Source organism: Loxodonta africana, chromosome 3 (assembly GCF_030014295.1).
Source record: "Loxodonta africana isolate mLoxAfr1 chromosome 3, mLoxAfr1.hap2, whole genome shotgun sequence".
NCBI classification, from domain to species: domain Eukaryota; kingdom Metazoa; phylum Chordata; class Mammalia; order Proboscidea; family Elephantidae; genus Loxodonta; species Loxodonta africana.
The window spans coordinates 25,231,664-25,246,638 of NC_087344.1; the positions used below are offsets into that span (position 1 = coordinate 25,231,664).

Below are 14,975 nucleotides of genomic sequence, written 5' to 3' on the forward strand. Positions count from 1 at the left end.
ACACAAGCATGTGTAACAAAAAGAAGAAAGAGGTCCTCACCTTAGATGTAAAGACACAAACAAACTAAAACTCAAAGAATGGAAAAAAATATATCAAGCAAACAATAGTCAAAAGAGAGCAGGAGTGCCAATATTAATTTCTGGCAAAATAGACTTTAAAGTTAAATCCACCACAAAGGATAAGGAAGGACACTATATAATGACTAAAGGAACACTATATAATGACTAAAGGGAGAATACTAATGTATTTATCCGTATTAAATATTTATGCACCCAATGACAGGGCTTCAAGACACATAAAACAAACTCTAACAGCATTGAAAAGTGAGATCGACAACTCCACAATAGTAGGAAACATCAATATGCCACTTTTCGTGAAGGACAGAACATCCAGAAAGAAGTTCAATAAAGACATGGAATATCTAAATGCCACAATCAACCAACTTGACCTCACAGACATATACAGAAAACTCCACCCAACAGCAGCCAAGTATACTTTCTATTCCAACGCCCATGAAACATTCATTAGAATAGACCACATATTAGGTAATAAAGCAAACCTTAACAGAATCCAAAACATTGAGCTATTACAAAGCATCTTCTCTGACCATAAAGCCATAAAAGCAGAAATCAATAACAGAAAAAGCAGGGAAAAGAAATCAAACACATGCAAACTGAACTACATCCTGCTCAAAAACGACTGGGTTATGGAAGAAATTCAGGACAGAATAAAGAAATTCATAAAATCCAATGAGAATGAAAACACTTCCTATCAGAACCTTTCAGACACAGCTAAAGCGGTGCTCAGAGGTCAATTTATAGCAATAAATGCACACAAATAAGAAAGGGCCAAAATCAAAGAATTATCCCTACAACTTAAACAAATGGATAGAAAGAGAACAACAAAAGGAACACTCAGGCACCAGAAGGAAGCAAATAATAAAAATTAGAGCAGAATTAAATGAAATAGAGAACAGGAAAACAACTGAAAGAGTTAATAAGACCAAAAGCTGGTCCTTTGAATAAATTAACAAAATTGATAAACCATTGGCGAAACTGACAAAAGAAAAAAAAAAAAAAAAACCAAGAGAGGAAGCAAATAACCTAAATAAGAAATGAGATAGGTGATATCACAGCAGACCCAACTGAAATTAAAAGAATCAAATTGGATTACTATGAAAAATTGTACTCTAACAAATTTTAAAACCTAGAAGAAATGGACAAACTTCTAGAAACACACCACCTACCTAAACTAACACAAACAGAGGTAGAACAACTAAATGAACCCATAACAAAAGAAGAGATTGAAAAGGTAATTTAAAAAACTCCCAACAAAAAAAAGACCCTGGCCATGATGGCTTCACTGGAGAGTTCTACCATACTTTCAGAGAAGAGTTAACACCACTACTACTAAACGTATTTCAGAGTACAGGAAATGAAGGAATACTCCCAAACTCATTCTATGAAGCCAGGATATCCCTGATACAAAAGCCAGGTAAAAAAAAAAAAAGACACCACAAAAAAAAATTGATGCAGAAAAGGCATTTGACAGAGTTCAACACTCATTCATGATAAAAACTCTCAGCAAAATGGAATAGAAGGAACATTCCTCAACATAATAAAGGGCATTTATATAAAGTCAACAGCCAACATCATCCTAAACGGAGAGAGTCTGAAAGCATTCCCCTTGAGAACAGGAACCATGCAAGGTATCTCCTTTATCACCACTCCTATTCAACATTGTGCTGGAGGTCCTAGCCAGAGCAATTAGGCTACTTAAAGAAATAAAGGGTATCCAGATTAGTAAGGAAGAAGTAAAAGTATCTCTATTTGCAGATGACATGATCTTATACACAGAAAACCCTAAGGACTCCTCAAGAAAACTACTGAAACTAACAGAAGAGTTCAGCAGAGTCTCAGGATACAAGATAAACATACAAAAATCAGCTGGATTCCTCTACACCAACAAACAGAATGTCAAAGAGGAAATCACCAAATCAATACCACTTATAATAGCTCCCAAGAAGATAAAATACTTAGGAATAAATCTTACCAGAGACATAAAAGACCTATACAAAGAAAACTACAAGACACTACTGCAAGAAACCAGAGGAGACCTACATAAGTGGAAAAACATACCTTGCTCATGGATAGGAAGACTCAACATTGGAAAAATGTTTATTCTACCCAAAGCAATCTATATATACAATGCAATTCCAATCCAAATTCCAATGAATTTTTTTTAATGAGATGGAGAAAAAAATCACCAACTTCATATGGAAAGGAAAGAGGCCCCGAATAAGTAAAGCATTACTGAAAAATAAGAAGAGGTTCTGCTGTATTTTGAAAAACAATATTTAAGTTCCAGGCAAGGCAGGTCCTATTCATTTCTGGAAAGAAAATTGCCTTGACAGGAATTTAATGTTTGAGTACAACAGAAAGGATGGATTTTAAAACGTAGGCTATTTATAACGTTTTCAATGTCTGTGTGGAGTTTCCAAAACCCAAACTCACTGCCGTCGAGTCGATTCTGACTCATAGCAACCCTATAGGACCTAGTAAGAACTGCCCCATAGAGTTTACAAGGAGCGCCTGGAGGATTCGAACCGCTGACCTTTTGGTTAGCAGCCACAGCACTTAAGCACTATGCCACCAGGGTTTCCGTGTGGAGTTTAGACATGCTAAAATGGATGAATCCTGCATGTGAAGGACTCTGGAAAGGCCAGGGCAATAACCCTGTCACATAGTACACTAACCAGAAGCACTTCCAGCCCAGAGCCAGCAACTACACGTTAGTTTCCTTAGAAAGTACATTCAATAATCAGCAGGGGAGACAGTTCTCAGAATGGTTCAAGGACCCCAGTAGTTTCAAGTCCCTTCCTACATAGTCACATTCCCTTTCCCTTTGTTCTACGCTGAGCCTTAGGGTATATGAACTGCGAGCACAAAGATCCCCCTGCACATAATCTAGGTAAATCTTGGCGCTTTGCTGTCCATGGCAAGCTTCAGAGAGCTTCCCTCTATATTCAAGTGTCTAATTGTTAAAGGCTTTGGACTGATCGACCTGGCTTTTAGTGCCTCATTTTTCAGGATCCACATTGATTTTTCTGAGCGTGGTTCAGAGCCGTTTAATCATCTGAGACTCTAGCTTCCATTTTTGGAATTGCCCCAGCCATTGGTCCAGTAGGACAGTACATTTGGCACTGTGAGCAGGATCCCAAAAAAATGGTTTGGGGAAAAGAGGCTTCTCGGGGGGAATTCCTGGGGTGGCCCCAAACCTCGATGTGCGGGTCTGTGGTGCATCTGCTACAAACATGTGGGCCTCCAAAGGAGTACTGGGAAGCCCCGAAACTCCCAGTGAGCTAGCAGAACTGTTTGAAGGGATGAATCTAGCTAGCCTAAATATGGAGGCCAGCTGCAGCAGGGAAAGGATGGCCATTTCTTTGGGCTGTCAAATTAGTTCAGAAGCCCAAATAGGAAGCTGAGACAAAAATTAGTAAATTTGAAAAAGAAATTAGAAAGAGATATGAGGCCCACAGCCTCAATGCTGGTAATAGACTCAGCAAATTTAGAACAAAAGAAAGAGAAACCAAATATGCTGGCATGTTGATGTGCTAAACTGAAAAAGAAAAAAGTGTCAAAGATAAAAACCATAACGCAGACCCCAGGATGGGAGGCCCATAGGTGGGACTCCTTGAGTGAGAACAGTGAGTCAGAAGACATAGAAATAGTGAAGCAAGAAGAGGAAGAGAAGCCACTGCCACTAAGGGTGAGGCTCCTTATTCAGTCCAAAATGAAACACACCAAACAAGCAGGGTACATGGGCTTTCACACCCTGATAATCAGACTTCTACCATGAGAGATTATACCCATAAAGAAAAAAATATTTTTTCTTCAAGTTAAATTCTTACTCATAGCAACCCTATATTGGACAAAGTAGAACTGCCCCATAGGATTTCCAAAGCTGTAATCTTTACAGAAAAAGACTGCAGCCTCTTTCTCCTGCAGAGCAGCTGGCGGGTTTGAGCCACCAACCTTTTGGTTAGCGGTTGAGCGTTTAACCACTGCACAACAGAATTTATTAGAGATTACACCCCAGTTGAATTAATTGATCTGCCAGGGAAATTCCAACAGAAACTCAAAGAGTCCATAGCCTCCTGGATGGTGCATTTATGGGATAATGGGGCAGATGGAATTGTATTGTATGAAATAAAAGCAGAAAAAAGAATTAATATCACTTCTCACCTCTCTATACAGCAGCAACTGCACAAGGCCTGAAATATGCCAGGTAATCGCACCTTGATTGAGTAGGTAATTCAGGCATGTCAGCACACCTGGCCTACAGAGAGAGAAATGTCCAGGGAGTCAGACTCTCAGAAAATAATAGAAGATGCCCAAAAGATGCTTCATGAATTGACTATGAGAAATGCTACATATTCTAATGTGTTTTGGGGGCCAGATGATGCACTATTTGCTAAAGAGTTAAGGAATAAACTGCTTAAAGGAGCATCTCCCTATTGAAAAGGGCCATTTCTCCCTATGATTACTCCCCTGGAGGAAGCCTGGTTAGTTAACTAATGCTGCTGTAACAGAAATACCACAAGTGAATGGCTTTAACGAACAGAAATTTATTTTCTCACAGTTTTGGAGGCTAGAGGCCCAAATTCAGGGCACCAGCTGTAGGGGAAGGCGTTCTTTCTCTGCTGGCTCTGGGGAAGGTCTTTGTCTCTTTTCAGCATCTGTAGGCCCAGCATTCCTTGGCTTCCTGGTGATCTTCATGTGGCATGGCATCTATCTTCCATAGACTGTGCTTCCTTGCTTAATCTACTCCTTTTATATCTCCAAAGAGATTGATTCAAGACACACCCTACACAAATATTATCTTATTAACATAACAAAAAAAAATCTCTATTCCCGAATGAGATTATAACCACAGATATGGTAAGATTTACAATATTTTTGGGAAACGCAATTCAATCCATTACAGAGCCCCAGTATATGATGTGGGCTAATCCTTAGCTGCATTAAGAGGATTGGAGGACAGTAAGTCTCACATGCAGCATGCGCCAAAGGGGAAGGTAGGATTTAAAAAAGGAAACAGAATTGGAAATGCAAAACCTGTGTCTCGTAAACATATATGATATGACTTAGTGAAGGCAGGAACATCCAAAGAGGACATATATAAGCAGAATAATGCGTTTATTAACTCTATAGAAAAATGTTCCCTAAGGAACAGCAAGTAAAATCTGACAAAGATGACCAAAAGGAGACACAGGAAAAACAGGCATTTGTGCCAACATTAGAGGAGGACTGGAATGGAAGCTCCTTTGCCCTCTCCCATGATGGCCTTGCCAAGGTTTCCCTCAATACAAGAAAATACAGGGGGACCAAAGGCCTTATATTAGACAACCATATACTGGCCTCCATGGAATAAACAAAAGGTCCTAGCCTTAATGGCTAGCAGGACCAAATGTACTTTCATTCATGAAAACCCACATAAATTACAGGTCCTATATTTTTTATAGCATATATAGCCTATGCATCTGTCAGTTTGTCATACTGTGGGGGCTTGCAAGTTGCTGTGATGCTGGAATCTATGTCACTGATATTCAAATACCAGCAGGGTCACCCATGGCAGACAGGTATCATTGCTGATATCAGATGAATCCTGGCTGAAAGCAGAGAGTATCAGAAAGATGTTTACCTGTGTTTTATTGACTATGCAAAGGCAGTTGACTCTGTGGGTCATAACAAATTATGGATAACATTGGGAAGAATGGGAATTCCAGAACACTGAATTGTGCTCCCGAAGAACCTGTACATAGATCAAGAGGCAGTTGTTCAGGCAGCACAAGGGGATACTGAGTGGTTTAAAGTCAGGAAAGGTGTGCATCAGGGTTGTATCCTTTTCTCCATACCTATTCAATCTGTATGCTGAGCACATAATTCGAGAAGCTGGACTATGTGAAGCAGAATGGGGCATCAGGATTGGAGGAAGGCTCATTAACAATCTGCGTTATGCCAATGACACAACCCAACTTGCTGAAAGTGAAGAGGACTTGAAGCACTTACTAACTGAGATCAAAGACCACAGCCTTCAGTATGGATTGCACCTCAACATATAAAAAAACAAAAATCCTTACAACTGGACCAATAAGCAACATTGAAGTCATCAAGAATTTCATTTTACTTGGATCCACAATCAACACCCATGGAAACAGCAGTCAAGAAATCAAACGACATATTACATTGGGTAAATCTACTGCAAAAGACCTCTTTAAAGTGCTGAGAAGCAAAGATATTACTTTGAGCACTAAGGTGTGCCTGACCCAAGCCATGGTGTTTTCAATCATCTCATATGCATGCAGAAGTTGGAAAATGAATAAGGAAGACCAAAGAAGAACTGACGCCTTTGAGTTGTGGTGCGGCCAAAGAATATCGAATATACCATGGACTGCCAAAAGAAGGAAAAAATCTGTTTTGGAAGAAGTACAGCCAGAGTGCTCCTTAGAAGTAAGGATGGTGAGACTATGTCTCACATATTTTGGACATGTTATCAGGAGGGACCAAGCCCTGGAAGAGGATGTCATAGTTGGTAAAGTACAGGGTCACTGAAAAAGAGGAAGACCCTCAACGAGATGGACTGACATAGTGGCTGCAACAATGGGCTATGAGTCGCAACCAACAATGGGCTATGAGTCGCAACCAACCCGACGGCACTTAACAGCAACAACATAGCGTATATATGGTGGTGCAGTGGTTAAGAGATTGGCTGCTAATCAAAGGTCAACAGTTCGAATGCACCAGCCGGTCCTTGGAAACCCTATGGGGCAGTTCTATTCTGACAGGGTTGCTATGAATTGGAATCAACTTGGTGGCAACGGGGTGTGTTATAGTATATATAAGGAGCCCTGATGGTACATGGTTAAACACTCAGCTGCTAACTGAAAGGTCGGTGGTTCAAACCCACCAGTCTCTCTGTGGGGGAAAGATGTGGCAGTCTACTTCCTTAAAGATTCAACCTTGGAAACCTACGGGGTAGTTCTACTCAGTACTATAGGGTCATTATTAGTTGGAATTGAATCAATGGCAATGGTTTTGTTTGTTTTTTATACCATATGCAGTCATCCCTCAGTATTCTCAGGGATTGGTTCCAGGACCCCAGCTGGCACCAAACTCCGAGGATGGTCAAGTTCCTTATATAAAATGGCGTAGTATTTGCATATAACCTACGCACACTGTCCCATACGCTTTATCATTTCTAGATTACTTATAATAGCTAATAAAATGCTAATGCTATGTAAATAGTTGTTACACTGTATTGTTTAGGGAATGACAAGACACCAGGTGAACAATATTTAAACAATGAGTGCTGGAGAGAGACTGAGGATCTGAGAAATGGTGGAGGCTAAGAAGGATATGCCTACGTATCATTTCATTCACGTGGATTCAGTGTAGTACTTGGTGTGTGGCAAATTCAAATTTTGTTTTTGGAACTTTTTCCCAAATATTTTCAATCTGCAGTTGGCTGAATGTGTGTGTATGGAACCCGTGAATATGGAGGCCTGACTATATAGGTGGATATGGAGACACATCTATCCCAGTAAGTAGGCAGTAAGTGCTAAGGCATCGCCTTCTGATTTGGGGCTTTATATTTTCCCATCTCAAAAATATTTTAGAAATTGACACATTGCTGGGGGCTTCTTTAGAAACTACCATAGGAAAATTTTGCCTATGAGTGAGAAGTGTGTAACTGGTTCTGTGAGGCTGGGCTAAATGAGAACTGTTCTCATTATCTAAACCCTGGAGAACAGAAATTGCAAGCAATATTGACATAAGGAAATTTCTCAAACTGTTGGTGAATTTAAAAAGGTACAAATAATTAGCGGGCACAAAGCCCATAAAATAGTCCAGTATAGGCCTGTCTGCAAGCCTGATGGCACATGGCAGGTGACTGTGGATTACTGAGAATTAAATAAGGTGACCCCCCCCATTACATGCGGCTCTTCCCAATACGACTATGATATTGGAATGTTTAATCATGTGCTCTGAAAAATATCACTCTGTACTAGATCTGATCAATGCTTTTTTAGTACTGCTTCAAGCCCAGATGCTTAAGATGTTTTCCTTCACCTGGGAAGGGTAACAATGGACCTTGCCAGTGCTTCCCAAAGATTATTTACACAGCCCTACTATATGCCATGGGTTGGTGGCAATAGATCTAGCCACAATTCCCCTGCCAGGAGATGTCCACCTTTAGACTATGTACGATGTGATGTTAACCTCTAATAACTTAAACCTTATATAGGCCACAACCAACAAAGTGGTGTAATGCCTTCAACAAGAGGGATGGGCTGTAAATCCCCAAAAGATACAGGGGTCTGGTTCAACAGTCAAATTTCTGGGACTCTTCTGGTTGGGTAAGACTTGGATGTTGGCTTCAGTGGTCATAGACAAAATCACTGCCTTTTCATGCCTGCAACAGTTAAAAAAGTACAGGCTTTCATGGGGGTTGTTAGGTTACTGGAGAGCTTTCCTTCCTTGGCTAGTACAATGCATCCAGTCTCTACACAAATTAATAAAAATAGGAGCCACCTGGGACTGGTGAGCCTCATATAAAAATGCTTTCACCTAGGTTAAGGCACTAGTACAGCCAACTCAAGCATTAAGATTCTGTAGAGACTGCATTGCCCTTTAAACTGCATCCCACAGTCACGGAGGACGTAATGGGAGGGGCCATGTGGCAGTGCAAAAATAAACAAAGGCAGCCAATTGGCTTTTGGTCCCAGCTCAAGGGAGCTCAAAAACACAGTGGGGAAAAAAAGTCCTAGCTGTATATAACGCTTTATTACAGAGGCCCTTACTAAAGAAGGTTCTGTAGAAGTAAAAAGAGCCTAGCCTATGAATGGGTGGGTAGATGGCCTCTTTACAAAGCCTAAGTCAGCTGTGGCCCAGAGTACCACCTTAGTAAGATGGCAAATCTGTCTTGGGAGAAGTACAGTCAGAATGCTCCTTAGAAGCAAGGATGGAGAGACTTTGTCTCACATACTTTGGACATGTTATGAGGAGGGACCAGTCCCCGGAGAAGGACATCATGCTTGATAAAGTAGAGGGTCAGTGAAAAAGAGGAAGGCCCTCGAAGAGATGGACTGACACTGCAACAATAAGCTCAAGCATAACAATTGTGAGGATGGCACAGGACTGGGCAGTGTTTCGTTCAGTTGTACACAGGGTCGCTGTGAGTTGGAACCAACTGTACGACACCTAACAAAGATGGTATACTTATTTACCACAGCGGGGTAGCTGTTGCCTAGCCCCCTATCCAAGGAATTACAGGAATACTTAGGACCTATGTAATTTATCAAGGAGGCGCCTGCAGGACAACAGATAATACATCCTGGACACGCTACACAGATTAAAAAAGAAGAGGGTACCCCCCACCCCATATGCATGGTAACTGGATGGCTCCAGTGCCGGCTAGCTGCCTACATGGTCTTCAATAGCTGTGCAACCAACCATGGACATCATATAGATGGAAATGGGTACTGGCCATAGTAGTTAATGGGCAGGATTGCACACAATCTGGTTAGTGATTTCTCGAGAGCCATACCCGTTAGCTATCTGCACAGACTCCTGGGCAGTAATGAAGAGCCTTATGCTTTGGATATCACCATAAAAAAATAGTCATTGGGAAATTAGTTGAAGGCCTTTACAGGGGTAAGAGTTGTGACAACATACTTGGGACAAGTTACCACAACCTGGATCTAAAGTGACTGTGTACCATGTCCCGGCACATACCACCAACTTTCCTGTAAAAAAAAAAAAAAACCAAACCCGTTACTGTCGAGTCAATTCTGACTCATAGCGACCCTAACAGAGTAGAATTGGCCCATACGGTTTCCAAGGACCGCCTGGTAGATTCAAACTGCCGACCTTTTGGTTAGCAGCTGTAGCACTTAACCGCTACGCCACCAGGTAATATAAAAGCAGACACCCTAACAGCCATAAATCCTCATCCCTACTGATAGCCAAGAGGTTGCCATATTGATACACAAGAAGGTCCAAACCACCTGGAAATTAGCACAACAGGCAGGGCTTGTTACCAAAAAAGACACTGACCTCAATATTGAGCCATGTGTCATTTGCTTTCCTAAATACCCTGCTCAACTTAAGGATGTGTCAGGTCCTATTAAAAGAGGAGAGGGACCTTTGCAAGTTTGGCAAGTAGACTACATAGAAGGAGATTGATTTGACCTTATTTGTACAGATACTTATAATGGACTTTTACAAGCTTTTCCTATAAGAGCAAATTAAGCCACTACCTTTTCAGGCCTTTCAAAATTAATTGCAATGTATGACATGACCAAGGAGGTTGATATTAACCAATATTAATACTAACCAATTATTTTACTGGTTCTCTTGTCCAACAATGGGCTGAAAATCAAGGTATCAGCTGGCACTTTCATCTGCCCTATAACCCCCCAGGGGCAGGATATATAAAAAATATCCTCTTCAAGGAACAAATTAAAGCCCAACGGGCTGGCCCACCTTGTGCCATTGGTGGTAGTTCCTCTGAAGCTCTGAGAGCTCTAAATAAAGTTCCCACCATAGGAGGGAGGTACTTGTATAAGCAACTAAGTGTCAAGCCACCCTCAGGCCAATCAATTAGGCTACGGAAGACCCTGCCAGACTCATTTATGCCAGAACTAGACATTACTAAATGAGTCCTATCTCTCGGGATCCCAAAAACATAAACCACAGACTGGGGCAGGGGAGGGGGGCAGATCAAAGTATCTAGTGGGAAGTACCAAACGAGTGATTGGGATTCTTATTACCGATAAGGCAAGATTCCTCCACTCTAGCCTTCAACCGCACGTTCCTCACTGGCCCTGAGTTCGAGGTAAGTACGTGGCATCGACATGGGTGATGGCCTATTACTACAGGGTACACCAGTTACGAAAGTAAGATAGACTCTGTTCTCCCTGGTGATAACTACTACAAAAAGAGACCTTCTAGGCCACAAAGCGTGATACGCTCATCCATAAAAGATCACACAAGCCACCAAAGTTTTGGCGGGTAGAGGTAATAATACAAGTTATGTATTAATAGAAAATAATGACTGCCCCATATATATGCCTAATAAGTTTCTTTCTGCTAAAAGCTTAATCAGCCTTCTTCTCTGACTTGCGTGGAAGACAACAAAAAACACATTTCTGTCCTGGGCTCATCATACTGCCAAAATAACAAATCAGTCTGATTGTTGGGTATAAGGATTAATGCGTTTTAAAATCTAAGTAATTTGGAATTTCAGAAAACTTAATTGTACTCAAGAGGAACCTGTACATAGAACATGATATAGTCGTTCAAACAGAACAAGTAGATACTGAGTGGTTTAAAATCAGGAAAGGTGTGCATTAGGGTTGTATCCTTTCACCATACTTATTCAATCTGTGTGCTAAGCAAATGATCCAACAAACTCCTTACAATGAACCTATTTGAAAAAGGGGTGGTAAAATAGGCGGTCTGTATTTTCTTGGAGAGATAACTTACCTGCTGTTTTTATTCCTACCACTGGCAATGTCAATACTATGACCAAAATTGAGATGGCACGAAAGTTCATCACCACTGCTTTAAATGACACTGTAGGCTCTCTGCTCTTAATGAATAAACTACGCGATACATAAGGTGGAAGTCAGAACAGAATGGCTTTGGATGTGATAACAGCACTCCAGGGACGCACCTGTACCTTCTGGAAAATTGAGTGTTGTATATGGAGCCCTGGTGGCATAATGGTTAAGAGCTAGGCTGCTGACCAAGAAGGTCAGCAGTTTGAATCCACCATCTGCTCCTTGGAAACCCTATGGGGCAGTTCTACTCTGTCCTGTAGGGTTGCTATGAGTTGGATTCTACTTGATGGCAATGGGTTTTTGGTTTATATATACTCCCGATGATGCAGCCCTGGCGGACCACTCCCTTATTCACTTACAAACCCAGTAAGATTATATATAACACATGGGAGATGGCACCTAGCAAAACTAAAGCAGTGCTTCTTTGGATAAGGAGCCTGGTAAAAAAAACGGATATGGACTCCTTTGTATCATAATCGGTGGAATCATTTTTTTGCATGTGTTTGTGTTGCTGGTGTGATACATGTTTTCATATGATAGGAAAAGAAGGCCTACTCTCGCTTCCTGCCTACCCCATAGGCTCAGGGAATCGCACAAAAGAGGTAGGCATATGAGTTTTTAAGAGCCAGGCAGGAAGGGATGGAGAATGTGGGGTTTAGACATGGCTAATACAGATCCTTCCCACAAAGGACTGTGAGAGTGAACCAGAGTTGCTTATCAGGCAATAATATTGTCATACTGTACACAAACCAGACACCCCTCCAGCCTACAGCCTACTGCTCCAGATTAGTTACCTTAAAAGAAAAACGTACCCATTAATCAGCAGGGGAGTCATTTCTCAGAAAGGTTTCTAAGGACCCAGTAGTTTCAAGTGCCTCCCCCCTCCAAACTGCAGCCACATTCCTTTGTTCTGCACTTACCCTTAAGGTATATAAACTGTGGGCACAAAGACTTCCAGGAGGAAGTAACCTAGCTGAATCTTGGTGCTTTGTGGTCATAAGCTTCACAGCACTTCCTCTATATTTGTTTCTCCCTACTAAATGCTTTCAACCACCGGTCACTTTGTTGTTCTGTGGAGGCTTGCGCACTGCTGTGATGCTGAAAGCTCTGCCATCAATGTTTTTAATGCCAGCAGGGTCACCAACAGTGGACAGGATTCAGTGGAGCTTCCAGTCTAAGATACTGGGAAGAATGACCTGGCAATTTACTTCTGGAAAAAAAAAATTAAGCCAGTGAAAGCCTTATGGATAGCAGTGGAACACTGATACACTGCTGGAAGATGAGCCTCTCAGGTTGGAAGGCACTCAAAATACGACTGGAGAAGAGCTGCCTCCTCAAATTAGACACGACTTTAATGATGTGGATGGAGTAATGTGTTCGAGACCTTCATTTGGTTATATGGCGCAACTCAAAATGAGAAGAAACAGCTGCAAATATCCATTAGTAATCAGAATGTGAAATGTACAAAGTATGAATCAAGGAAGATTAGAAGCTGTAAAAAATGAAATGGAATGCTTGAAGATCAATATCCTAGGCATTAATAAGGTGAAATGGACTGGTATTGGCCATTATGAATCGGAAAATCAGTCTGCTATGGTGGAAATTACAAATTGAAGAGGCATGGCATCACATTCAACATCAAAAAGAATATTTCAAGATCTATCCTGAAGTATACAATATTGTAATGATAGGATAATATCCATATGTCTACAAGGAAGACTATTATTCAAATTTACACACCAACCACTAATGCCAATGATGAGAAAGTTGAAGATTTTAACTAATTTCTGCAGTCTGAAATTGATCCAATAAGCAATCAAAATGCACTGATAATTGCTGGTGATCAGACTGTGAAAGTTGGAGACAAAGAAGAACGATTGGTAGTTGGAAAATATGGCCTTGGTGATAGAAACGACGCTGGAGATCACACGATAACATTCTGCAAGACCAGCGACTTATTCATTGGAAATACCTTTTTTCAACTACATAAATGACAAATATACATGTGGACTTTGCTGGATGGAATACACAGGAATCAAATCGACCACATCTGTGGAAAGAGACGATGGAGAAGGTAAATACCATCAGTCGGAACAAGGCTAGGGCCTGACTGCAGAACAGATAACCAATTGCTCATAAATACGTACCAATTAAAGCTTAAAAAAACTTAAAACAAGTCCATGAGAGCCCAAGTACAAACTCGAATATATCTCACCTGAATTTAGAGACCATTGCAATAGATTTGATGGACTGACCACTAATGACTGAAGACCAGACGTGTGGGATGGCATCAAGGACATCATGTATGAAGAAAAAAGCAAAAGGTCATTAAAAAGAAAGACTAAACCAATGTCAGAAGAGACTCTGAAACTTGCTCTTGAATGCAGGGTAGCTAAAGTGAATGTAAGAAATGAAGAAGTAAGAGAGATGAAGATATGATTTGAAAGGGCAGCCCAAGAGGACAAAGTGTTATAATGAAATGGGTAAACACATGGAGTTAGAATACTAAAATAGAAGAACATGCTTCGCATTTCTCAAGCTGAGAGAACAGAAGAAAAAATTCAAGATTAACTTGTAATTCTGAAGGATTCTATTGGCAAATATTGAATGCAGGAAGCATGGAAGATGATAGAAGGAATACACAGAGTCACTGTACCAAAAAGAATTGGTCAATGTTCAACCATCTCAGGAGGTAGCATTTGATCAAGAACCAATAGTACTGAAGGAACAAGTCCAAGATGCACTGAAAGCAGTGTCAAAGAACAAGTCTCCAGAAATTGATGGAATACGAATTGAGATGCTTCAAGAAATGGATGCAGCACTGTAAGTGCTCACTTGTGTATGTCAAGAAATTTGGAAGACAGTTACTTGGCCTACTGATTGGAAGATTCATATTCATGCCCATTCCAAAGGGAGGTGATCCAATGTAATCAAGGACATGGCGACACAAACTTTTGTTAAAGAGATTACCTCTCTGACTAAAGGATCTCACCAACCACAACAAAAAACCCTTCAGCTTAGAATCGAAGAGGAGTAACAATAAATTGAAAGAATGCTGCATGCCTCTTGGGACTCTACATGCAGGAACCAGGCCAAAGGAGCTACATCTCTTGTCCTCCAAGAAAAGAACCATACCTTTAGTAGCTCTGAGATAAACAGAATTGTTGGAAGGAGCACATCAGTGGTGCCTTGGTCTCAAAGGGTGGGGCCATAGTCTCCTGGATCTCAAAGAGTGAGGCCACAGCCTCCTGGGTTTCAAAGAGTTGGATCTTCCGGAGGCAGAGCCAAGATGGTAGAAGAGACAGATGCTTCCGGAGAGCCCTCTTTACAACAAAGACCTGAAAAAAC

The 14,975-nt window shown here is 41.0% G+C and overlaps 1 protein-coding gene across 1 annotated transcript in view; it reads right to left on the minus strand.

The window, feature by feature from the left end:
• Positions 1-9,823: 9,823 nt before the first annotated feature.
• The window catches only part of LOC100663706 (zinc finger protein OZF-like), a 46,986-nt gene continuing 41,834 nt past the window's right edge, over positions 9,824-14,975 (minus strand). The window contains exon 7 of the mRNA XM_064280713.1: positions 9,824-14,965. Coding sequence (XP_064136783.1) covers positions 14,883-14,965 — 83 coding nt within the window. The 3' untranslated portion in view covers positions 9,824-14,882. The remainder of the gene's footprint in view (positions 14,966-14,975) is intronic.